Below are 25,226 nucleotides of genomic sequence, written 5' to 3'. Positions count from 1 at the left end.
GCAACGTCGCCGAACTTCTCTGGCACCCTGTAGTGTCGGAGCAGCTTCCCGTGGGTCCGGCCTTCTCATGGTCAATGAGTTTGACGCCTTTGGGGGTGAGTTCCACTCCAGTGACTAGCAGCTCCCACGACGATGGGGAGAGTTGGAACTGTCGAAGCAAATCTGCTGCTGAAGATCAACAATGTCGACTCCATCCTCTCCAGAATGGACCTGTTAAAAAGAGTAACAGTCATTACGGTACCTTTTGCATTACTGAAAAAATGAAAACCCCTTTGGCGATTTCTTGCTCAAGTTGGTTACAATGTCCATGAGGGAGTGTATCTCACTCAATGGGCCCTATACTGTATTAACTCTACGTCATTGCACAGCATGGCTCACAGCCCATATAACCTTTAATAGCAGGAATGTCATATGCAATATATCGCTTTCACATCGCTTTACAGTTATGTTTGATTACATGTAAACATAAAAGCAGGAGTGTAGCCTATACCAGAGTGCACTGGAACACCAGTGGTCTCTTACTTGGCTTGGAGATACTTCTTCAAATCGAACCTGACACATACTGTACTTCTCACCCAGGCATAATTTGCGTTTGATGTTCACTATGCACGAGGATGCTTATGCACACCAAAGTCCTTGTAGCGTTGCCGGTCCACGGGAGAATAAACTGAAGAGGGAATCTTGAAAAAACAAGAAAGTGGCCGAACACTCTGATAGCCAAAGTGACAATATGTTGGCCCTTCACATCTAACATACTGCGATAAAAAGAGAAGAAGAGAAAGAGAAGAAGGATCCGGGCACACAAAAAAAAACGAGGAACGCCTTTATTAAATTAAAAAGGCAACTGCCAACTTGTTTCGACCTAACAGGTCTTCATCAGGGCAAGAATCTAACATACTGTAAAGGCTGACCGACTGACCTCTCTGCACACTCAAGGCACACTGACAAATTCACTGGAAACATCTCGTGTGACTTGTCAAGAAGTAGGAATTAAACAAATTAGTGTCTGTCACAATTTCGCTCACAATAAAGCAGTGCATTAGATTCATCACTTCAGTATACGATAAACAATAAAAATGTTCATTTAAAGGTCAATTATAAATAATGCAGTGATACAATAACTAAGTTAATTTCAATGCAAGACCAATACCCAGGCAAATGCACATTGCACCATAACCAAGATACCAGAGACCAAACGAAATACCACAACAAAATACAATAGACCATAAATTAAATCATGAACTCAAATGAAACAAACAAACACTGCTGTACCTCGCTCCGCTTATCGAGGGTGCTAAGGGCTGGAAGGCCACCTTGAGCTTCATACAGGAAGCACAGCAAACAGGCACTGTGTCACCAAACAATCAGTACTGTGATGGACACTGTGGGTAAACGGTCCACATATTGTATACTGAAGCTACAAACATTTCAATAATGCCGAGTCAACTGGGCAAACATGAAGTTGCAAACATATCATACCATGTGGCTCTGCTGCTAGAAACACTGCATCTCTCCCTGTGTCACTCTGGCTGAGTGTGGTGAGTGGTTCTGATGTGAGTGAAGCTAACAGGCTTCAGCTAGATATGTGTTGGTAACAGGAAGTGTCAAAATAAAGGTAAAACAGAATGAGCAAGGTAAATAACAAATTAACTTCAAACTAAAGAAAACATTGAAGTTAAAACCAAGTGTCACAGGCACTTACACATAGTATACTAAAGCGTTCCTTTGTAACGGGTACGAGTTATACAACTAATTTTTGTATAATAAGGAAAATTGTATTTTTTCATCTACACAGTTAACTGTGTACCAGCCATCCAACCCCTAAAAGAGCAGTGCAGTATGGGGTCATGCTACACATTAACGAAAGCTTGTCGTTCACTCTGCAAATATACTAGGTACTGTACTGTGGCTTCCATGTTGGAATGATGCACAGAGCTAGGAAACGAAGGGCTGGGTAAACAACGGTCATCCTTGACCTGGGTCGTCATGCAACTACATTTCCTGTTCTGAATATAGGCTAAACTAGCACCACAGTGTATAGGTAAACATACACAACACATACACTTATTCTTACTTATTCTGTACCAGAGTGAGAGTGAAAGTACCGAAAGCACCACTGGTGCTCATGATTTTTCCTTCTTTTTTTTGTACGCAGTATTCTACAGTTTTAAACCCAAATGGCCCAAAGCACTTTTCATTTGTTGCCTGCGCCCAGTGGAGAGACATAAAGCAGGCAATTGGCAGGGTTAATAAGGTGGTGACACTGGACTCAACCCACTAATTCCCTTTCAATAGGCCTACATGTCCTTAGGCTTTGGACAGAGTTGGATGAACGATGCACATCTTCCGCAAACCCACCCCCCGTCCTCCAATCCAATTGCCTCTCTCATTTTCTGCTGCAATACCCCCAACCCCCCCTATACATCCCCTACAAAAAAAAATGCCCTTTCTCTTTATTTTATCTATCATCCGAAGCAACATTTCATGCATCATGCAGGACATGTAGTCATATCACCGCTGCAGATGCATAGTTGTGGTTATTTTGGACGGGGCCTGCTGGAGATGGAGGGAGAGATTAGCAGATGCTTCAGGAACACAGAAAGGGAGGATTTTGTCAGCCTAACATCCAGTGATTTATCACCCATTTACATTCTCCCGAACACACACTGAGCAACATATTCTAAATATGAGGCAAAATAACCCGAGTCATATTTGAGATGCAACGTCACAGTACAACCTTTTAAGGGATGTGTTGTTATATAGCTATGTATGAACATTTCCTACTAACTGACTGCATAAGGCATTCAGAGCAGAGGGCACTAATAACAACTTATTTACCTATAATTGTTCTAATAAAATATTTTTTTATGTGTTTATGTCTCATGGGCTGTGTATAGCTTAGCAGTTAATATTTTTCAAAACAACTCATAAAAAGTTGGTTTATCTAAGGCCGTTTCTGTTGACAAAAGCGCAAGATGTTACCGAGCACAAAATGTTCAAGTGAAAGGTTTTTTCCACATTAGGACATCTTCTGTCAATCCAAAACTGAAGTGGCAGCAGGAGACATCGTCCCACTGCATCACGAACCGATATTGAGAGAATGGTCTTTCAAATAATCACCATGTCCTGGAAATAATTGAGATTCTGAATGTCCGAAGGCACAAGGAAAGTCATTAAATTCGAAAGTGTCAAGAGCTATGAAGCGGTTTGTGAATTATTGTCTGTTCTGTTGCTTTGTATAATTCCAATCCCTCCTGAAATATGTCCAATTCTGTCTCTCTGTTAGCATGCTTTGACGCTTTTAGCATGAGATTGTTTTTGCTCCAGCCTGCAGATAACGATCAAATAATATTTTTTCAAACGTTTATCTATTCCTCCGACAGCTCTGTATACAGACACGGAAAGACTTAAAAGGTTTTGGCTGCAATTTCCTAATCCTTTCGCGGGGTTAGTCCCTTTCCTCGTGTCCTATGTGCGCTCGTCATTGCAACAGAGTGTTGTTCTGTTCTGTTTGTTCTTGTAGCTGAGGCGAATGATAACAACACTCACGCAGGAAGACATTAAGGATGCAAACCAACACAGATACAGAGGAGGACATATCAAACAAGCACTTGGCTCCAGGGTTCAACCATACACTATACACTATAACCAAATTAGGGATATTCTCGTAACCTTTTAAGCCCTGTATACAAAAAATGCTAATGTGCAAGCAAACTCATTGTTGATGTGATGCATTGTGAGCTTGTAGATCGACTATTTAAATAAATAAAAAACGTTCTATTTGAAAAATATTATAAATTACAAACATTTTGAAACATTTTGACCAATCTGGACAAATTCTGATTCTGATATTAGAAAACATTATGAAATATATCCCCAAGGCCAATGGGGGGGGAATTAAAAGATTTCAGTGCACTGTGCCTACACATGTCGCGACCGCAGGTCGCGACATGTGTAGGCACAATGCAAGGAATAAATGCATTCGCCATGTATCCGAAGGAAGTCTGATCCAATCACTTTTAGATTTCTCCAGTTTAATCCTGAGTTTAAGTTTTTTAGTGTTCAAGATCTAATTTTAGGCATGTTTAAGCCTCGAGGAAAATCCGTGTTGAGGTTCTTAATCCACTGTTTTTCATTAAAACGTCTTTGTCCTACTGTCCAGTTAGGATTGTGTTGAAGTCCAGCGCATTTAAGAGCTCCAATGCCGTGCGCCATAAAATGTTGTACCAATCTTGTGGTTGTCTTTTTGGCATTGTTAATATTGTATCTGTGTCGTCCCAGCCTAGTACCTATTGTTTTACCTGTCTCTCCGACATATTGTAAACCACATTTTTCACATGTGATTAAATAAATGCAGTTGCTGGTTCTGGCTGTTATTTGTTGTTTAATCTCCAAGACGCGTTTTGTGGTTCTATTTTTTACTAATTGTTTGGGTTTGAAGTATTCTGGTCCCTGGCGTGCTGGTGTGTTGATTTCTTTTAGCTTGCTGTGTACTAGATAATCTTTAAGGTTTTTATTTTTTCTGTAGGCCGATATAATTTTATAATCTTTTAGAAGATCGTCTGTTCGGTTCTCAAAATTCCTTTTTATTCTGTTGTTGGCTAGTGTGCTCTGTGTTGAATAACTGGTTATCAGGGCCAATTTGGGGCCTGTATCTCGCACTTTTATTTCTAAGAAGGTTTTTTGGGCTTTCCGGAGGAAGGTCCTAGTGTATCCTCTTAGTCTGAGGGCATTAAATAGAGTTTTACAAGCTATTTTGAAATCACTTCTTTGCGTGCAAATCCTATGGAATCTTAGTAGTTGTGATTTGACTATTCCTGTGTAGGAGTGTGTCGGGTGGAATGACGTTTTGTGTAATAGGGCGTGAGTGTCTGTTTCTTTAAAGAATACTTTTAAGTCTAGTTTCCCATTTGTGTTAAAGTTTGGGCCCTTGAAGATTGTTACATCAAGAAAGTCAATCCTTTCTGTGTGTGTCACATATTTTATCGTTATGGATCTATGATGGCTATTTAAAACATCAATAAATTCCTGGAATTCTTCTTGGCTATGTTCCCATATTCCAAATATATCATCTAGAAATCTATAGTAATGTGTTGGTTTAAGTCTGCATTTTTCTAGTGCGGTCTGTTCCCATATGCTCATGTAAATGTTTGCATAAGATGGTGCAAATCTCTTTCCCATGGCCGTGCCTTTGATTTGTAAATAGAATTTGTTGTTAAAGGAAAAATCATTCTGGGTTAGATTTAAGTCTAGTAATTGGAGTATTTCCTCCTCTGGTCGACTTGTGTCTGGGTATTTACTAAAGACTTCTCTGACTGCTTGGAGTCCTGATTCTGTTTCAATGTTTGTGTAGAGGCTGTCTATATCTATTGAAAACAGAAGGGCCTCCTTTCCTACTTTAATAGCTTTAATTTTGTCCACAAAATCGTAAGTGTCTTTTATAAAACTGGGGTGTTTTATCGACAGTGGGTTCAGGAAATATTCAATAAACTCTGCTGTCTGATACGTCTCGCTGCCACAGTCCGACACAATTGGTCTCCCGGGTGGAATTTCATATGGTATTGTCCATGAATCCGGGCTTTTGTGTATTTTTGGTAAAAGATAAAATATCCTAGCCCGTGGGCTATCCTGTCCTATTAAGTATTGGTGTTGTTTGGCGTTTATGTGCCTTTTGTCCTTAAGACTGTTTATGATGGCTATGGCCTTCGTAGCTGTCTGCATGTAAATGGGTTGGTCTAATTGCCTATAATGGTCCTGATTGTTGAGCTGTCTCTCACCTTCTAAAAGGTATTGATGCCTATCCATAATTACTATGCAGGAGCCTTTGTCTGCTGGTTTGATAATGATTTGTTTGTTGTTGATTAGTTCCCTAAGTGCCCTGGTTTGTTCTATTGTGAGATTATCTTTTTCCTTAATGTGTCCTGGTATGCGTCTTACCGTATTCATGTCCTTCTGCATCAGTCGTTTAAGACTGCTTGGGATTAAATTCTCAGACGGTTCCCAGCTTGATTTTGGTCGAAAAGGCAGTATCTCCGTTCCTTGGTCCATTCCAAAGTGTGTAGCTAGTTTCAATCTGCGGTGATACTGAGAAAGGTCTTTCTTTAACCTGTTGGTTTGTTGTTTATAGATATCCAGTGTCGGGACAAAGGAAAGTCCCTTTTCCAGCAGTTCGGTCTGGTGTTGATCTGGCTGGAAGTAATGGGACAGATTAATTATGTTTGACTTGCCCCCCCTCCTTTCTGGGTTTATGGGGTCTATAAGTTTAAACTAGTAAGCCAATTTACAAGCATTGCTTTGCCTGTCTCTGTTGTCCAATGTACGTTATCAGGAACCACTTTAAACTCCCTGTCATCCAATTTAGGGAGGTAATTATAGGTAACAATATTGCGATTTAGCTCTCTCATGTTATCCTTATCCTTTATTGAGAAATTAGTTGAGTAGTTGACTAAAGGGACATGGATACTTGCAGTTGGGAATGCGTTCTGTGCTGCTGCGATGGCCTCTCTCAATGCCCTCTGCGCTTGTTTTGGAGCGTGGCCTCTCTCGTTTATCCCAACCGACAGGATGCAATAGGCTACAGTGGTGTTGCTCGGTATCCTGTCTAGTAGGGCCTTCGTATGTTGGAAGCCCATTCCTGGGTAGCAATCCACTTGCAGATCTGGTCGTGTCAGAGATGGAAGTTGGCTCATGTTTGAGTCTCCTATGATGAGGATGCTTTTCTTTGGGTATAGTCTCCAACGTTGGTTCTTCTTCCCGGTGTTGATGTGTTTGTAGACTTCCCCTGGGGTCCTTGGCTCGTCTATTTCTGGTTCATCTGATTCCTTTTCTCGGTTCTCTCCTGGGTCTGTCCTGGTCCTCCTAGGGGCTGCTTCTGTGTCCTGGGTCCGGTCCTGTGTAGTCTTCTTCTTTGTTGGTTCCGTCCTGTTGTGGTCAGTCCTCTGGGGTTTTGGCGTGCCATTTGGATTGGCTCTCCTACTTCGTGTTTGCCTCTGTGGTGGGCTCTTCTGTGGTGGTAGGGTCAGGGAGGGGAACTCTACTTCCGATAGATCCGTTCTAGGGGGGACCTGTACTATGGTTGGTAGTATTGTCTTGGAAATAAGTATGGTGGGGAACATGGGGGGGGTCGAGGTCAGAGAGGGTGGGGAGAGAGGGGCAGTGGATACACAAGGGGGGGGGTTTTTTGGAGAACGATGGGGAGTGGACACAGGTATATCAGGATCAGAGGAAGGAGGAGGAGGGGGGGGTGGGGGTAAAGTGGGAATAGGCAGAGAGATAGTAGTAGATGGGGGGGGTTTGGGTAAAGTGGGAATAGGCAGAGAGACCGTAGTAGGAGGGGGTAAAGTGGGAATAGGCAGAGAGACAGTAGTAGGAGGGGGAGGGGTAGAAATGACAGTTCTATTTGATCTGAGCTGTGTGATCATAAGTTGAGCTTTGTTTATCTCCAAATGTGTTAGTCTTTTCCCTAAGTTTTTTCTAGCCCATCTGATTGCTATGGTAAAGGCTTTTTTCTCCTCGTCCTCTGTTAAGTTATCTGTTAACTCTTGTTTGGTTGTGTTTAAGACTGTGGTGTAGTGTTCTTCTAAGGCTAAGATGGTTGTGTGACACCAGTGTCTGGATATCCCTTCGAGTAATAGGGTGGTTTTAGCCGTTGGTAGAGCTGGTTTTATCAAATTTATGAGTTCAAGGGTTTTCCTTGCTATACTCGCTGGTGGTCTGCTAGAAGAATTTACATTCTGCAGATGATGTGTACTTATGATCAATTTGTTCATGGTTCTGATGGCTTTTAAGAAGTCACCTCTTTCTGTGTGGTGTGTGTGTGTGTAGGTATGTGTGTTGTATCTTACGGGACCCGATCGGGTCTGGTGTTGAGGTCTCTCTCCGGCTCTTGGGTGAGGTACTGACTGCTGGTTTTGCTGTCTCTTGTTCAACCAAGGTTGGTTCTGTCTCCGGAGGACCTGTGGTCTGTGGTCAGGCCGTTGGTTGTGTGGAATTCCCTGTGACTGGTGGGGAGATCTCTGTCTGGGTCTGTTCTTCAACCAGGGCTCCTCCAGTCTAGGGTGGAATTCTCGCCTGTCTTCCGGCGGTATGGTGTTGATTCTCTCCTGGTGATATGGCTGGTTTCCAGCCCATCGTCCCGGTGGAGGGTCTCGTCGGTGTGGCCCGTCCTCAGGCCATGTAACTTCCGTGGTTCTGCGGTGGTCTCTCCATTGGTTCTTCTGATGCATGCTATAGCTATTTCGGACTGGTATTGTCCTTCTTCAGGCAGGATTGATTCTGTTAGAAGGGGGGGGGGGGGCAGACTTTGACTGCTGTTAAATACTTTTCAACCTGGCATGCCTATTTTGGGGCACGTCATAAAAGAACATTTTCATAAATAAACTCATGAATAAAATTCAAAGGTTGTAAGCTCACAATGCACAGTCAGATAATGCAATGTTGTGAGGTTGTAGAGCTGGAACCTTTCATCATCTACAAGCTCAAGCCATCGCATTGTGACCTGAATGTTTATATTCTTTCTTCTTTTCACAATTTCTTCCGTGTTACTTCTGACATTCACTCCTACCCCACAAGGCAAAGAGATCATTTTGAATTACCCTATTGTCGCACTTCCAAACATCAATCTTTCATCAAATTTAGAGGCCCTCATCTATGGAATTCCCTAGATGCTTCACTTAAATCCTCATTATCCTTGCCAATATTCAAAAAACATCTAAAGAAATATCTTATTTCTTCCTCTCTGTAGATTACATGTTTTACTTTGATGCGTTATATTTTCTTTTGTGTGTGTGTTTGTTGTTGTATTGTTTATTTCCGCATTTCCTACAGGTAAGGATTCCAATTAAGCCTGCTGGCTTCTTCCCTTCCTTACATTGTATTTTTTTTTCTTTGGTCTGGTCTGTACAATGACCCTATATTCTCACCTCCTTGTGTTTTATAGGATGTCACACAATATAAATATAGCAAATAAAAGTGTCAGATAAAAAGCAGTGTTGCTTATTGGAAACACAAGATGTATGTGTATACGCGTTATATTTTCATTTAGTGAAGAACAAATGCCCCTGGTCTTCCATTCTGAATGCAGCCTACAGATGAACTTTGAAAGATCCTTACTAGAAGAACCCTGTCAGACATGGCCTGTTTTAGATGAAAACGCTTTGCTTTCTAGTAACGTAAATATCTGTGGTAGTGTATGTTTCTGCTTGCATTAGTCTTTCACATGTAGCGGTTTCGGTTTGACAATGGCAATGATGATTAAAAGACATTGCTGGGACCTCCATCTTCTCGGCCAACGAACTGCAGTGACTGTGAGCGAGTTGTCGGCGGCGGGTTCAGCGCTGGGACTATAGAGTCTGTGTGGAATTGGCTGCGACACTGAGAGAAACCAGAGAGTCTGTCATCGGAAATGTATACAAAGGCGAGATGCCATTGTAAAACACGTGGTTGGTGACTCGACAGGTACAAACTAGGGTACATTCGGTCGGTCAGACCTGAATGAGTTTGTACGAGTTTGCTGCATGGGAAACAAACGCACATCTACAGTATGGTTAAAATGAAATTGATGGATTTCAGCTGTTTCAAAATGGCTGCTTTTCTTTTCAGTATTGCTTTGAGACACAAATTCAAAAAAATTCACTGCATTTTTTTCCACTTTTTTAATCTTTTTTTTTCATATCAGTCTATCCTCCCTAATCCTCCTTCCTTCCAGGATGCTCTCATGTTTCCATCCGTAGATTCTGTACGCACGAGGAACAGAATATTACTAATAATATTAGAGATTGTCATCACTCGAACTTGAACTATACATAACAGTACGGCCCCCGGGTCAGGATATCTCCATCTGAGATGCATATTACTCTCCTCCGAGTGCCTCTCGCCAAAATGCTGTGATAGATGCAACACCCTGTGAAAAAGGCTTAAGGGAAAAATGTTGATACAAATCAACACACATCCTGCATCTCTTCGAAATATGCCGGCAATGTATTCCCAAATATAACCCATTCTGACCTGGCACCCATTTTGGTGTTAGCATCATGTTATGCTTTAGCTATTGAAAAATAGCAGATCTACAAGCTCATATCGCGCCACCGAGTGGCGCGATACGAGCTTGTAGGTCTGCTATTTTTGAAAAATCGAAGAACGACTGACATTTTTAGAATCTGATCTCAGGTCAGAATGGGTTGATCAGACCAGTGTGTGTCCAGTGGAAACCTCGTATGAATCTGATCTCAGGTCAGAATGGGATAAACACTATCAATTTAGACCTCCATTTTTGGGCGGACTTCCAAAGGCCCATGACGGTCGGAGACTGTTTGTGTCTTTTCTCCCATCCTGCCCAGATTTGTCCGCAAAGTATCTCCCACTTGGAAACAGGAAGACTGTCTCTTTGCTATCTGTCTCTCGCTTCTTTCTGTCTCCCTCTTAGAGTATATATATATATGAATAATGTAATGTATATAATATTAATATATACTCTAAGGTCTCCCCTCCTGAACACCATCCCTACCTCCAGCAGTGGTGTTAAGTAACCTTTTGGCCATTTGAAAATAGCCGATCTACAAGCTCATGCGTCGCATCATGACATTATGCATTAAGAGTAGCCTACTTTCAACCTTTGGTACTTAAAGTACATTTTTATACCAATACTTTTGTACTTTTACTCAAGTAAATGTTTAATTCCAGACCTTTACTTGTAATGGAGTATTTCTATATTGCAGTATTGATACTTTTACTTACCACTGCTCTCCAGAGACATAACATGACTAACAGTATCCTCGTGAAGCCAGAAAAAATATAATAATATATGACATTTCGGAAAGACATGTTGACTCAGACCGTGTCTGTCTACTTTCATGAATCTCGACCCTTGACCTGTAGCCTATAGCTATCCAGTTCAGCCCTACTGCCCCCACCTGGCAAATTCCTCCGGATGACTCCACATATCTACATACACACATGTCAAAGGGTCCATTTGGTTACCATCTCTCTGTCATTTAGCTGGGGACCACCTGGAACCTTCTCTAGGACCACTGGTGGTCCCCGGACCACTGGTTGAAAACCACTGTCCTGAATATAATTTTTTTCATATCTAAATCAATGTGACTCCAACACCTCACCTTTTTTCAGTTTAGAGGGATTATTACTGATTACTACAAAAAGGGCCCCGGCCGTAGCAAAATTGCAGGGTTGCAGGCTTTTTTTTCCATTAGAATCTGTCAGAAGATAAAGATCTCATGTCAAGAGACACGTACTCAATGACAATATGCAGACCTGACCCCTGTGTTAAACCTATACTCACCTGAACACTTCATGCTGCATGTGTCAACTAAAGCCTGCATGTTAATTTAGCTGAGCAGCTTAGTACGTCTTAAATATTCCCTTTTTTCTTGTCATGAGATGCTGCAAATGCGGAAGACAGCTAGGTAGGGCACTCACAATTCAAGGTCAATGCATTATTAATTGGCCAGTGTATGTGCCCAGTTGTTGATATCAAGGGTCTACTTTTGACTTGAGAGCTACTAAATGAGGTGCACTGCTAAATGACCAGCTCACCAAGATACCCACCAAGAAAAACATTTTCCCATTGCTGAAAATAGTTAAAAATGTGGGAGCTTTGCAGTGTGTGTGTGCGTGTGTGTGTGTGTGTGTGTGTGTGTGTGTGTGTGTGTGTGTGTGTGTGTGTGTGTGTGTGTGTGTGTGTGTGTGTGTGTGTGTGTGTGTGTGTGTGTGTGAGACTGTGTGCGCGCGTGTGTGTGTGTGTGTGTGTGTGTGTGTGTGTGTGTGTGTGTGTGAGCGTGCGTGTGTGAAAATGATGCCTTTTCAGATGTCACAGCTAATACACCAGATATTGTTGTTGTTGTTGTTGTTGTTGATGAGGGCAGTAGAGAAGTGACCATTTTGGAAGTGGCATGTATATTTGACCACAGTCTGGAAGAGGCATTCCTTACCAAGGTGCTTAAGTACCAGCGTCTTAAGGATGCTATTATACAGCTTGGCTACAAATGTAAACTACTTGTGTTCATATTTGGAAGCCTCTGTAAAGTTCATAAATCACTCGTTCATGAGGGGCCGGCAGATTGCAGGCATGCCTAAACCGAGATCTAAGGCATCGGCAAAATTCTGTTCAGTGTCTGCAATAATTGGCAGTCGCCATGTATGGAGAAGGTGATGCTTTCTGTACCCGTGATCTGTATCCTGAAGCACTTGTTGTAGAGTTTTTCAAGTTTGCGCATCCACTATTGTTTGTGTTCAAGAATTTCTTGTAAAATGTGAATGCAAATAAAGATGTTAAATGTGTGTGTCTTTGTGTTTGTACATGTGAACACAAGAATTGGTGTCCTCAAGTTTTTACGTTTATGTTTAAGTTTAACATTAGACTTCTATCCGTTAGGGGTTATAGGTTAGATCAGTTATATAGTGTGTGTGTGTGCGTGTGTGTGTGTGTGCGCGTGCATGCATTATGCACCCTCTTTGAATATGCCACTCACTTTGAATAACATTTGAATAACGTACGGTTTGCAAGACAGAGAAGCCCGAAAGGCCAATTTGTGGTCCCTGGAGTAATAAAAAGAGAACGCTCGTTGCTGTTAATTGCCATTATGAAAATATATATTACTGGCCCCTAGCTGTAATGCCATTGTGTGTATAGGTTTCTCTGGCAGGCTGTGTTGTTCTGAATGGTGCAGACAACACAACACCCATGTAATGGAATATTTATATTTGCATAGTTGCACTCAGTGACGCCGACTGTGTGGGTGCGTCGGTGCTTGAGCACCCATAAAGAAAAGAGGAACACAAATTAGCACCCCCGAGCTTCTCTCCCCCATGTCGTTTTTTGTCACGTATAGTCACATCTTTATGGGCATTCAAATGCTAATATGGTGGCTTTTGTTTTAACCTGCCAGGTATAGTGTATAAAAGTTGCAGTAGAGTAGCCTTTCTTTCTCACGGGGGACGGGGGGTGCACCCATGACAGTGATAAGAAGTATTTGCCTCTGGTTGCACTTCATGTATCCTTCATTTCCTTCAATTTTCAACAAGTTTCTTGTTCTTCCACTTTGGATGACTGGCTTCCGTTAACCACTTAGACCATGTGCATATTGCATAATAGTGAAAATAGCGGATCTACTGTACATGCTCAGAATGCATCGGCCGGTAGATGAATGTGTTTTTTTTGCCGAATGTTCCCCCTATTTTTAAGACATGCCGACAACAAAGATGCAAGGCTGCTGCGGTTAAACTAACAATCCAGATTTTGTGGTGGTGGTGGTGGTGGTGTACACTTTAAATTTTAGCACATGCGCGTACAGCGTTCGTAAGCATGCATGTGCGCACATGCACGCTTCTAGGAATGGGGGCTCTGTCGTTATATTAGATAAATGTACGGAATGGAAAAAAAGGGGTTTTTATTTTATTTTTTTGTATATAACTTTGTAATGCTACTTGAAAACAAAGTATTGTATTGTGGGTTTGAGCTGGCAGACACTTTTAACACTTTATTTTATATTTTTCTTGATGCAGTAATGCATAAACATACATACATCAACAGTACAAGACAGTAAAAAAAGAAGAAAAATAATCAAGTCACCTTAATTCAAGTGGCATATGCCGAAAATGTTTTTTATTTAATTTAATTTAAATTATTTATATTTTAGGGGCATGTCATGCGGTCTACCTGCACAGCCTTTGTGATCTATACTTCGATGGGCACCCCTGGTCTACTCTAATCCAGCTAATGCTGCTCTATATAAGGAGCCATGGCGCCCCCTAATGTATTGTATTCAAGCGTACAATACAAGGAACTTGATTGTCCCCTCGCCAAACTGGGACAGGGGTGTCATTCTGGGCTACGGGATGACAGCATTCACATCGAACCTCAAATTCAGTTATCTTATCTACATTTCCTCCTTCCAAAAAGACAAAGACCTTTTTCAGTGCATTGTGAATCTGTCTTGAGAGATTATCCCCTCACTAATGACTGTATGTGTTCAGTAAATGAGGTTCATGACAGAGGGATGAAGGGGGATTATCAATTGTACTGAAAGTCTGGAAATGCTTCAGATTCCTCATTAGTGAGAGGTTCATCGTAGTGCAAGTTTTTAGCATATTGTCGCCGTTGGTGCCGAAACCTTGTATGTCCAAATACGCTACTTTTCACGTAAGTGGAAAAAGGAACCTGTGCATGGACAGAATGTACTGGAGTTATGAATTACTCACAAGCTCTTCTTAAACAGTTTTCATCTTCGTCTCAAAACCCACGGACAGACTTAACCACCTGCAACCTGCTGTCCCGACTTTGGGCATGTCATTATCTATCATGTCAAAAATAATAATACAACTAGAAATGCACTCTGTCGAGGTGCCAACTTGCGCCTTGCACACAACCTACTTGTGCGCAAGCAGAGCGCGCCATGACGTAACCAAATCTGTTTCAACCATTAATCCTATTGGGATTGAAGTAGAGGGATGTCATGAGGTGCGCTCACCACTGGCATCACCACTGGCGATCAGCCAATCACAAGCCAATGTTTGTGTGTACACAAACCCGGAAAGCTGGGCATAGGCCAAAGCTGGGCATAGGCCTCGTGGCACAATCGTTATGCGATGCTTAACCAATGGCACATCTCCATTGTGTACTCACGTCACTTTTCTGCCCTCACTTTTGTCTTCAATGTTTGTGTTTACCCCATCGCTATGGGACACACGCACACACTAAGCTAGGCACCCTGGAAAATACGACAAGGGCCGGGTATTGAATAGGGCATTCATGTATTAAAACGTAAAAAGATGGAATATAGAGAAACAAGGTCTCCACTTGACGGCTATATTCAGTAGAGCTATACATTGCTTGAGGGAATCTCTCTTCTATAAAAAGGTCTTCAACCCTTCAGATTCTGACGACAGCCCAAGTAACTAGAAAAGAAATGCAAGAATATGAAGGGCAGAGAAGCCGTTTGGTAGTCAGAACTGGTTCACTGCTGATTCACCTCCCGACCCCCGGTCTGTTTCGAGGTGTCCCTGAACAAGACATTTATCGCCCCCATCACAACTAAATTCCCCTCGTCATAACTGAATTCCCCCCATGAAACTACAGTACAACACTGTAAGGTGATTCTATGGTTCATCAGCTCTAGTCCAGCTGAGTCCAGCAAAATGAACAATGAAATGAAAGTTAATGAACAACAGAGGCATAAAATGAACCTTCTGGGGACTACAATTATGCAAAGAGCTTATTAAGTGTAGTTGGCTATGGCAGGAAGAAGGGAGTTTATGACCCATCTATGCTAATATACTGTATCTACGGTGTGTCTAGTAAATATAGTAACACCCCAACAAACACACACTCTTAGTTCTGACCAGTCATTTACATGAACATGAACATGAACATGAACATTAACATTATAATATTAAAATACGAGCACATCATTTTGTTGGCTTTATATCAGTGCCATGACTTTTACCTTCCCATTTCCTGGAGCGTGTGGAATTAAACCTCGAGGAGATGGAGTCTGTCTGTCTGTCTGTCCGTCCGTCTGTCAGTTCTGTATATGAAGAACTGTATGACCTCATTCTGAGAGGTATAGAGAAATCGTGAGCAAAATGTGTTTTGTCAGTGAGCATTCTTCTCCCAGATACTACCCCAAGGGGGCAGTATTGTATCTGTTCTCTCAAGTCTACTGCAAAATCCAGAGGGAACAACAAAACCATTCAAAATTAATTATGTTTGAAAATAGCTGGCCTACAAGCTCACGCCTTGTGTGCTTGCAGAATGGATATTTTCAAAAAATACATTTCAGTCTATATAATGGCATGCCCACAATTGGTGCGTCAGGGTTAAAGTGATAAATATTTTTTCAATGGACGCGGTATGTGTGAAGATGGAACCTTGTGGGTCGATTTTTCCACTCTCAGAGTTAATGAATATCATGAATTGTACAGTATACCGACGATTGATTTACTACTTAGTGGCCAGATATCGTGGTTTGATAGGGAGCAGGTAAGCTTTGATACTGGAGGCTTGATACTGGAGCAGGTGAGCTTTAACCACTTTCAACGGACACCGGAGAACTCGCCAGTTTACCAACTCACTGCGGTGAAAATTATTCCTCATCTTCACGCTGTCTTCATCAGTCTAGTTACTGTAGTATGTCAAACTCATTTCATTGATTGATTGAAATATTTATTAACAGTTTGCAGAATTACAGTACATTTCAAGCACAAACTCAATGCAAAGACTGTTAACTGTGAGCGGACGACCCAATTAAGCGTTACACTTGTTTACAAGAGGGCCCACCATGTTCAATTCATCAAAACAGACGTACAAATAGACACTTCTATATAGTAAAAGAACAGAACAGGAATTCATCATAAAGGAGGGAAAAGAAACATATACAGTGAGGGGAAAAGGGGGGGGGGTTCAGATTTTACGGGGGCCAGTTTCGAATTGCAGTCGTCCGTAGGTGCCCTTTGAGAGCGGTTTTGAAGGAGTCAAGGGATTCACATGTCTTAATGACTGTTGGTAGGGCGTTCCACATTTTGGTGGCATAGGAGTGAAAATAATTTAGTCCCTTGTTTGTGCATGCCGAATCTGTGTTGTACATGGTTTGTTGCACTCCCTCTGGTGTTGTGGGTGTGGACTTCGTTAACATTAAGGAAGTATTTAGACAGGTACATGGGTATCTTGGTGGTGTATCGAATCTTGTGGACCAGACCCATTGCAAGAGGCTGAACTCTGTCGTCGACCCTAAGCCATTCCAGCCTGTCAAAGTGGGCAGGTGTTATAGTTCATTTCCAAAGGGATCAAATTATTTTGTGCAATTAAATGGGCAGCTAGATGATGATAAAAGGGTGAGTATAGGCCTATATGAATACCAATGATAAGTAGGCCTACCATTTCAGGAATTGTTTACTAATGAATTACATTGTTTCGGTACTTTGGTGTTTAAACTTTTAGCATTCCTACTTCCTCTAGTGTTAACTCTAAACAACTATCCTCTCTCTCTCTCTCTCTCTCTCTCTCTCTCTCTCTCTCTCTCTCTCTCTCTCTCTCTCTCTCTCTCTCTCAATTCAATGCAATTTAAATGAAGGTAAAATGCACTAAACCGCGACGAGTCAGAAAAGCGGCGAGTCAGAAAACTGGTGAGTTCTCCAGATACCCTTTCAACATGGCATCCTTATTTTTCAGCATGTCATTATATTACAAAGAGACATTTCGACGTGTTGTGAGCTATTTTCGCTCTTCGTCGTGCGATGAACTATATAGGCCTTAACCCATTCTGACCTGAGATCAGATTCATACGAGGTTTCCACTGGACACACACTGGTCTGATTAACCCATTCTGACCTGAGATCAGATTTAAAAAAGTGTCAGTCGTTCTTCGATTTTTCAAAAAATAGCAGACCTACAAGCTCGTAGCGAGTCAAAGGGTAGATGCTCCTGGTCATGAAAGTGGAAGTACTGGAGTACAGTAAATACTTACATATTCTAGCCTAAATACTTTTAAAAAGACTTATTAGTATTCAAAAGCACAAGTAAAATTAAATTTACATTTTCAACAATGTAAAAATACTATTTTTTAAGTAAAAGTCTGGACATTCGAAATGCACTGTAAAAGTACAAAAGTATTGGCATCAAAATGTACTTAAAGTAGTCAGGGGCGGCCTTAGGAATCTGGAGGCCCGTTTCAAGACCAAATATGAGGCCCCCATATACCTATGAGCCGCACTTCAGCCGCTGACGTGGATAATGTATGTTTTGTAATCTACAAAGTAACTATTAACTCAAAGCTTTCAAATAATTGTAGTGGAGTGAAAGTACATTATTCATATTTTCCTCTGACATGTAGTGGAGTGACAGTAAATGTAATGCAGGTCAGCTCTTCACGGAGAGCTGACCTAAAAGTAACAAGTACTTTCTACAGCCTTCCTCGAAATGTAACGGAGACATAATTAGAATATTAGTCTTTGAACTATAGTGGAGTAAAAGTATCCCAAAAGGATCACACTTGTGTGAAGTGAGGGGTGCGACCACTGTGGCTGCCACACGATTGCAGATTCACTCACTGCTACTATAAAGGTTACGAGACATACTGTATGGATGCAGTGTGTTAGTGTTATTATTGTATATAAAACGGAATCAGTCAGATGTATTGGCCACATGATGTCTTGTGTCATCCTTTAGTGCCCTAAACAAACAAGCTATAAGCAATAAATATGTCAAAATTTGAATTACTTCTTTTTCTTGGTATTCAGACAGCCAGCAATGATTAAAACGCTCCCAATTAGTTTTTTGGCTCTGTGACACATCTAGGGGCCACCATCTGCATTCAAAGATGTTCCTAGAAGCTTTGTCATTGGTCGAACATAACCCGGTCGAAATGACAAATTGACCAGCCAAATCGACCAATGACAAAGCTTCTTGGAAAATCTTTGAATGCCGATTGCGGTCACAGAGACTAAACTTTCTTTTTGGGAGCGTTTTACCCATTGCTGGCTGCCTGAATAATAAAAAATAAATAAAAAATAAAAACATTACAATTTTGACTTGATTATTGCTTATAGCAGCTTTAAATTGCATAGACTTGGCTGGAAAACGATTTCACAAGCACTATAACAGAACAATGAGGAGGTGATGAGAAGGGCAGGGGTATAGCACCACTGTCTGACATCGTCTCTGAAAGGGACAGGAGAATGGCTGGGCACGTACTCCGTCTGCCAAGAGAGAGAGAGACCGGCAAGTGTGGGAATGGACTGGATGCCAGAAGGTGAAAAGGAAAGGAAGAGAGGGAGGCCAAAGAAAACATGGAGACAGACAGCCAAGGAAGACCTACATGCGAGATGGGTGTCAGCTGGCACGGAGCAAGAAGGGTCGCTAGTAGGGACCGGAGCAAATGGAGGGGACTCGTCGCCACCCCCAATGTTCCAATAGGAACGGGAGGAACTAAGTCTAAGTAAGCTCTAAACAAACATTAAAAATGTGTGAAGTACAGTACTCAAGTCAATTTTGTTTTGAAACCACTGATGATCCAAGCTGTTGGCTGACTTAATGAGCACAAAATGATAGTCATCCATATCCTTCAGTAACGTCATGTATACAGCAGGTTAGTACTTGATTACTTCCTAATTAGTCAGGTAAAGAATAATCAGACATTGATTCATGATGTCATCAAAGACCATCAGTGAAGTACAGGCTGTCAGTTTTCCTAATCTCTACTATATGGCAGCTTCCTTCGGACTTAATTGCGGTATTTGTAACGGGCCTCTCCACAGCGCTGTGTGCATTTTAAAATCCTTATAAAATACAGAACTAAAATTAACTAAGCAGTAGAACACCTTTAGTAAAAGATAAACATAAGTTTAAATGCAATAATCCCTGAATACCCATAGTTGGACACTAGACAGCTGTTCGCATAAAATGTCAATAGGCCTGGTGGGCCATATTGGTAGCCAACCTTGAGACAGGACGAGGGAGGACTCTAATACCTAAGTGGTCTGTGGGGTCTCGAGAGCGACACCCCGCGATGGTAAGTGCGTTGCCAGGGCAACCAGACACGCTGTCAGACAGAAGAAGCCTCGGGCCGTTAGGAACGCCCTCGGCCGTGTGATAGGGAATATATACGTCCCGAATCTCCTCCTCCGCCAGCTGGAGCTGATGGAGCGACCGCACCCAAATCAGCAAGCGGCCACACCCGTCATATAAAAAGGAAGACTCAGTCTACGTCTGACAGCGGCTGGTTCACACACACATGCTCACGAAGGCACGCACGGCACACCGTCGGGGGGTAAGACGACACACACACCTCCACCGAACACACATTCATGTGAATAGCTCTGCATGTCTTAACTGTCATTCTCCTCTCATCACAGGCTTTTAGGAACGGTCCAGGGAATGTCCGAGGGACAGAGACACTCGGACTGTATGAGTGAAATATAGAGACGGGAGTTCCAAGTCCGCATATCGCGCGGCGGGAGGGTGGCAGCCCCGCCACAGTGACAGCGACAAGGACACTACCCAAAATAAGGTCGGAAAGAAACCTATAATTCTTGAGTCTACTATTGAGACCTGTCTAGCGAACAGGCGCTCATTATATACACCAGGGTGGCAAAACGGCTAGTGCTCTCTTGGAGCTGGAACCCGCTAGGGGAGAAGACCCGCTACAGTTAAAGATAAAGACCGATGACGTCACGAAGCAAGGCAGCGCCGTCACCTCTTATCGTTATTAAAACCACAGCCCTCCAGTGAGGAGCGAGCTATCAGAGACTATACAAACCTGAGTTGAAATCTAATCTTCTGTTCTCATCCTCTCCAGGCTGGCGACGACGCCTGTGAAACTTAAATTGTATGGAATATAATTTATGCTGAACCTACGGGGGGTTGCTCCTGCATGCATTCTGTATACTTTGCTGCTAAACAAATAAAGAGCCGTTTGAAACTGCTGCAATCCCCTGTTCCGCCTGCTCCTTGACCACTGAGACTCCACAGGTCGAAGTGAATGAACAGGAAGGTAGTTAATTCAAGCAGTGTGTGTCCTCTTCCAAACATAGCATGTTCTGCCAGCCATGCATGCTTTGTTGTCCAGGTGGTGGACTTACTGTCCAAACTCGTCATAAAGACCACACAAAGCGGCATTCTGTAGCAATGTAGCAGAATACATAAATACATGATGTACTGTACACTAGTACCATGCTTCAGAATACTGGTGAACAAGCTTAAGTGAATTCATTCTTGAATGTTATATGTTTATTGTCAAATTGTTTGATATAACTTTGATTAAATACATTACAATAAAAGAGAAACAACAAAAAATCTATGTGATTTGTCAATACCTGTAGTTAGTTGGTCAGTCAGACAGCTGGTTAAGGTTAATAGCGGCTTCCTGAAGATGGTTCCTGTGGTTGTTTTCATATTCAGCCTCATCTTCTTCCTCCTCCTCCTCCTCCTCCTCCACTTCACCATCATCATTATCATCATCATCTTCCTCATCCTCCTCCATTTCTTTGTCACTGTTCTTGGCACCGTGTTTCTCCACTATCCCCTCGTCTGCTTTAGGGTCACTCTCCAAATCACTGAGGTCACTCTCCAAATCCAGGAGGTGGTTGTGTAGGCCCACGGGAGAGGTCGGTGTTTTCAATGTGAGCAAGGCTGCACAGAACTGTGCTCCCATCTCCTCTAGCTCCCTGGTGCCAATCTGGAGACCCTTATATTCACCCTGGTCAAATCCACAAATCGTGCTCTCCATGGTGTAACACCGTTTTACGCCAATCTCCCTCCATACAACCACACGAGCAGTGGATTCCTTGTTTTTCCTCACCGCAAAATCACAGCTGTCCATGCTGAAGGCAGGGGCCATCTCGGACAGGATCTTGGGCAAGGTTAAGTATCCCGGGTCTTCTCGCAGGTTGCAGGATGACACACTGATATTTGACTCCAGGAGAGTCTGTTGCACACTGCAGCCATACATGAACACATTCTTCTTACGCGAGTGGCCATGGTAGTCACAGAACACCAGTGGAGCCCTCTGTATATGTGCAAGGTACTGCAGCAGGCCCTTGGTGTGGTAGATGGTAGGGTGGAGCTCTGGACTGGGTTTCTGCCACTGGCGATTCAAATCCAGTCCGATCAGAGAACAGCGATGATTTCCATTAATCACTCCATCGGGATTGAGCATGGGAACAATCTTAAAGATATAAGCTTCTCTCAGACTGTGTGCCAACGGACTGGTGCTCATCAGGAGCTCCAGTGTGCCTTTCATCACCCAGCTGGCATTGGCCTCTAATGGGTGCACCCTGGCAGTCAGGAAGATAATTGGACGGTTTCTGAACCGGCAGATGTGATCATCTGAGGTGGAATCAGGCATAGCAGTGATGGTTAGCAGTGGACAGCCGTTTCCCCCCAGGGTCTCACAGAGGACATCTTGTCTGAGGTAGATCTGAGGTGTCCTCAATGCCTCTAGCTTGGACAAATGCATCTTTAGAGTAGAGTATGTATAAGGGTAGTGAAAGGCAAAGTAGCAAACATCATCCTTATGGCTGAAGTTTGTGCTGAAGGTCATTGTGAAATACAGTTTCCTTTTTTTGCCTTCTGCTTCGGTGGTGATCCTTTCAAAATGGTTTTCGTAGTAACAGATGTCTGTGCCCGTTCTGACCCAATAAGGCCTGCCATTGGTTGCCTCAGTCACAGAGTACATCAGCACCTGCATATCGTGGTTGAAGCAGCTGTTGGACCTCTGACAGTTGATGATGTTGAAGCGATAGTTGATTCCAACATTCATGCCGCTCACCTCAAAGTAGAACCAATTGTGGTAGAAGTTACTGTTGATCTCCGAGTTTAGCACGAGATCATACTCGTTCTTTCTGACTTGAATAGCTTTCCTGAGGTTGCCGGATTCAAACAGAGAGTTGAACTTCAGCGACTTGCCATCGTTATTGATCACTGGGCTAGCGCGATTGTCCAGATCATACACCACTTTATCGAGGATTTCATTGGGACGAATCAGCCTCTCAATGTCCTGGAATATCTTCGACCCCTGTACAGAATATACTCTCTCCGGAATGGGCTCCGTAATGGTCGGAGTTATATGTCCAAAGTAGTCTGGATATGCCACCTCTGAGTACTGATGCACAGAGCGTGTTCCCTTCGCCATCTCCACGTACAGCTCGGGGTCATGGAGTGGGAGCGGGACCATGTCTGGGACTCTCAACGTCACTTCTTCTGAGGAGCCTTGTAGCCCTAGAGCCTTAGAGATGCAGCCGGACTGCGCCGTGCTTCTTTCCCCTCCGCCCACTTGGCGTGCGACAAAGCCTCGCACCGCAGGAGACTGAATGTACAATGACGAAGATGGTGTAGAGGAGACACCCGCTGGTCGGTCAATGTCAAAATCCTGGAAGTCATCGGACAACTCCAGGAAGAACCTCTCATAGACCCTCAGCTCCTCAAATGGACGGCCGCTTCCCTCCTTAGGATGGAGCCCGTTCAGAAGGGTCTCTATGTCATTGTTCACAGCATGGGGATCCTCCGTACTTTCCTCATGTTCTGCGTCTTCCTCTGTCTCGTCATCGCTCTCGTTTCCCGCGTCATCCGCTGCAGGTTGATTCCTTTTGTCTGCCACGTCATCCACTGTAAGTTGTTGACTGCGCAGCTGTGCCATGGCTTCTGCAGTTACATTGGGTGTGTAGCGGAAAGCTGATGTGACTTTGAGCAGAGGCAGCTGATTCTTAGGAAGGCACCTCAGCATGATGGCACTAGCAGCGTTGACGACAGGGTCCAGAGCGTGAGAGTCATCTCTGGATATACACTCAGCGGAGGAATTGAAAAGGATCCTCATGCCGTCTGCTTCTATGAAAGCACTCTTGCCTAGTTTGATTTTGGTGATGTTAATGAGGCAGGCCAGGAGGCCTTTGCGGATCATAATGTGACGATGCTGTGTGTCATTTTTGTGCCAGTCCAGGTGCAGTCTCAACAGAGCGGGCACCTGACCATTGTCCACCGCACGGCGGGCACTCGTTCTGGTTCGGAGCATAGCCTCCATCGTGTCCAGGGCAATGTCAAACTCCCTGGTGGTCTTCTTCCTGTAGGGCCCCACGAGCTGGATCATAAATTCCACCAATCCAAACTTCGTCAGGGCAACCACGTTTAACAAGTTGGAAGAGTACACCCTGAGGACGCGCATGCAGGGCAACAACAGCTTGGTGTTATTCAACAACCAGCTCTTTTTCACGAGCTTGGCTGTGACATTCAGAGCGCCGTACAGACGTGCCTTTGTTCCAAACTGTCTGTCTTTTGGCCCAGCCTTGGCCAGCAGAGAGTGAAGGAGAAACATAAGCTCCCCGTTGACAGAAGGAGACTCTTTACCGGCAGTGATCAGCAACTGGAGCAATATGCCGGTTCCTCCTTTAGCCACGAACACACCAAGTCTCCAACCGACGGTCAGCAGGTTGCCGAGAATGTACAGAATGTTCAGGGTGGTCTCGAGATCCAGAGAGTTCTGCAGCGAGGTCAGGATCACCTCCATGTTATCGGAGCCATTGGACATCACGTGCGCCCTAGTCTTCTTCTTGGTCCGTAAGATATGTAGGATATCTGCGGTGAGCTGTCGAGGGATTTCAACATCTGTCATCATGGCATCCGCACTTATCCTCCCCAAATGGCACAGCAATTTCAGCACTCTCTTCTTGCTGCTGGAAAGGCCGTTCCCCGAGACGACATTGGGCTGCTTCATGTCGGGCTTCTTTATTCAGACCGTTGATCCTGGCTCCTAATAGTTTAATGAATCCCATATGACATAGCGTTTATACCGTAGGCATTGAGTGAGCCAATGACACCACATTATGACATCACACTGACATCACTGTCAGCCAATTAAGAAACCCCACCAGGCTGGGGAAGGCAGGGGAGATATTATTTTTTGCGGTTTTAACATTCATGATTTAGAGACATTATCCATAGGAATAATCAATCAGCTGAGTCAGCTGAATAAAATGTAATTTAGTTTACAGTTGTTTACAGTTGATGTTGTGGACAAAGATGTATTTCGGCAGGCCTTGTGGGCGTCGTAATGCCTGATTTTACACTTGGTTGCATGCTGAAAAAAGCCCAATGTGTTGCAGATCGGCTATTTTAGGAGCACAACATCCGTCCCGAGCGCAACCAAACATGAAATGACTCATCTTTTGGTTCCACTGTGTCTCTTCTCCCTCCCGCCTTTACATTTTAGTCTAGTTTTAATTTGTCGACGAAATTGTCAATATATTTGAATAAACCTAGTAGTTTTCACTCATCTGGTTTAGTTTTAAACCATCCTTTTAATCTTGGTTTTGAATTAAACTTTGATTTAAGTATCAATAAGGGATTAATTCTAAACCAGCAGGAGAGGAGGTTTAAATGAAAACAACATGGCAGCATATACTCTACTTGTTTGTTGTTGTTTGGGAAACTATCGGAGGAAGTGGTGGTGTGTGTGATCGACGGAACAGATCTATAAACCTACCACGCAGTGACGCGCTCTGAGTTTATAAGTCTGTTGTTTTTTTTAGCGAGCGAGACGGTTTTTATTATTATATATATTTTTGCTGCAGGCACTATAATTTAATTTAAACATTCTCAAATATGAATGAAATAGTAACGCTAATGATGCTCACGACTGCACTTTAATCACAGTTTAATGGATTTGAATCACAGGTTAAGGATTTAATCACAGATCTGTTAAGCAATGCTTAAAATTAAGTGGTGC

General features: G+C 43.1%; 1 protein-coding gene across 1 annotated transcript; it reads right to left on the bottom strand.

The window, feature by feature from the left end:
• Window positions 1–8,032: 8,032 nt before the first annotated feature.
• Window positions 8,033–24,029, bottom strand: LOC308333646 (cytosolic carboxypeptidase 1-like; the record flags this gene model as incomplete). The annotated part of the gene is made up of 4 exons (XM_080790102.1): window positions 8,033–8,274; window positions 9,273–9,372; window positions 9,489–9,511; window positions 21,002–24,029. The coding sequence occupies 4 exons, from the start codon at window positions 24,027–24,029 to the stop codon at window positions 8,033–8,035; spliced, it is 3,393 nt and encodes a 1,130-aa protein (XP_080646228.1).
• Window positions 24,030–25,226: the final 1,197 nt, after the last annotated feature.

Source organism: Protomyctophum bolini (genome assembly GCF_963924005.1).
Source record: "Protomyctophum bolini genome assembly, chromosome: 18".
NCBI classification, from domain to species: Eukaryota; Metazoa; Chordata; class Actinopteri; order Myctophiformes; family Myctophidae; genus Protomyctophum; species Protomyctophum bolini.
Note: the sequence above shows the minus strand (reverse complement) of the source record. Positions and strands in the feature narration are given on the sequence as shown.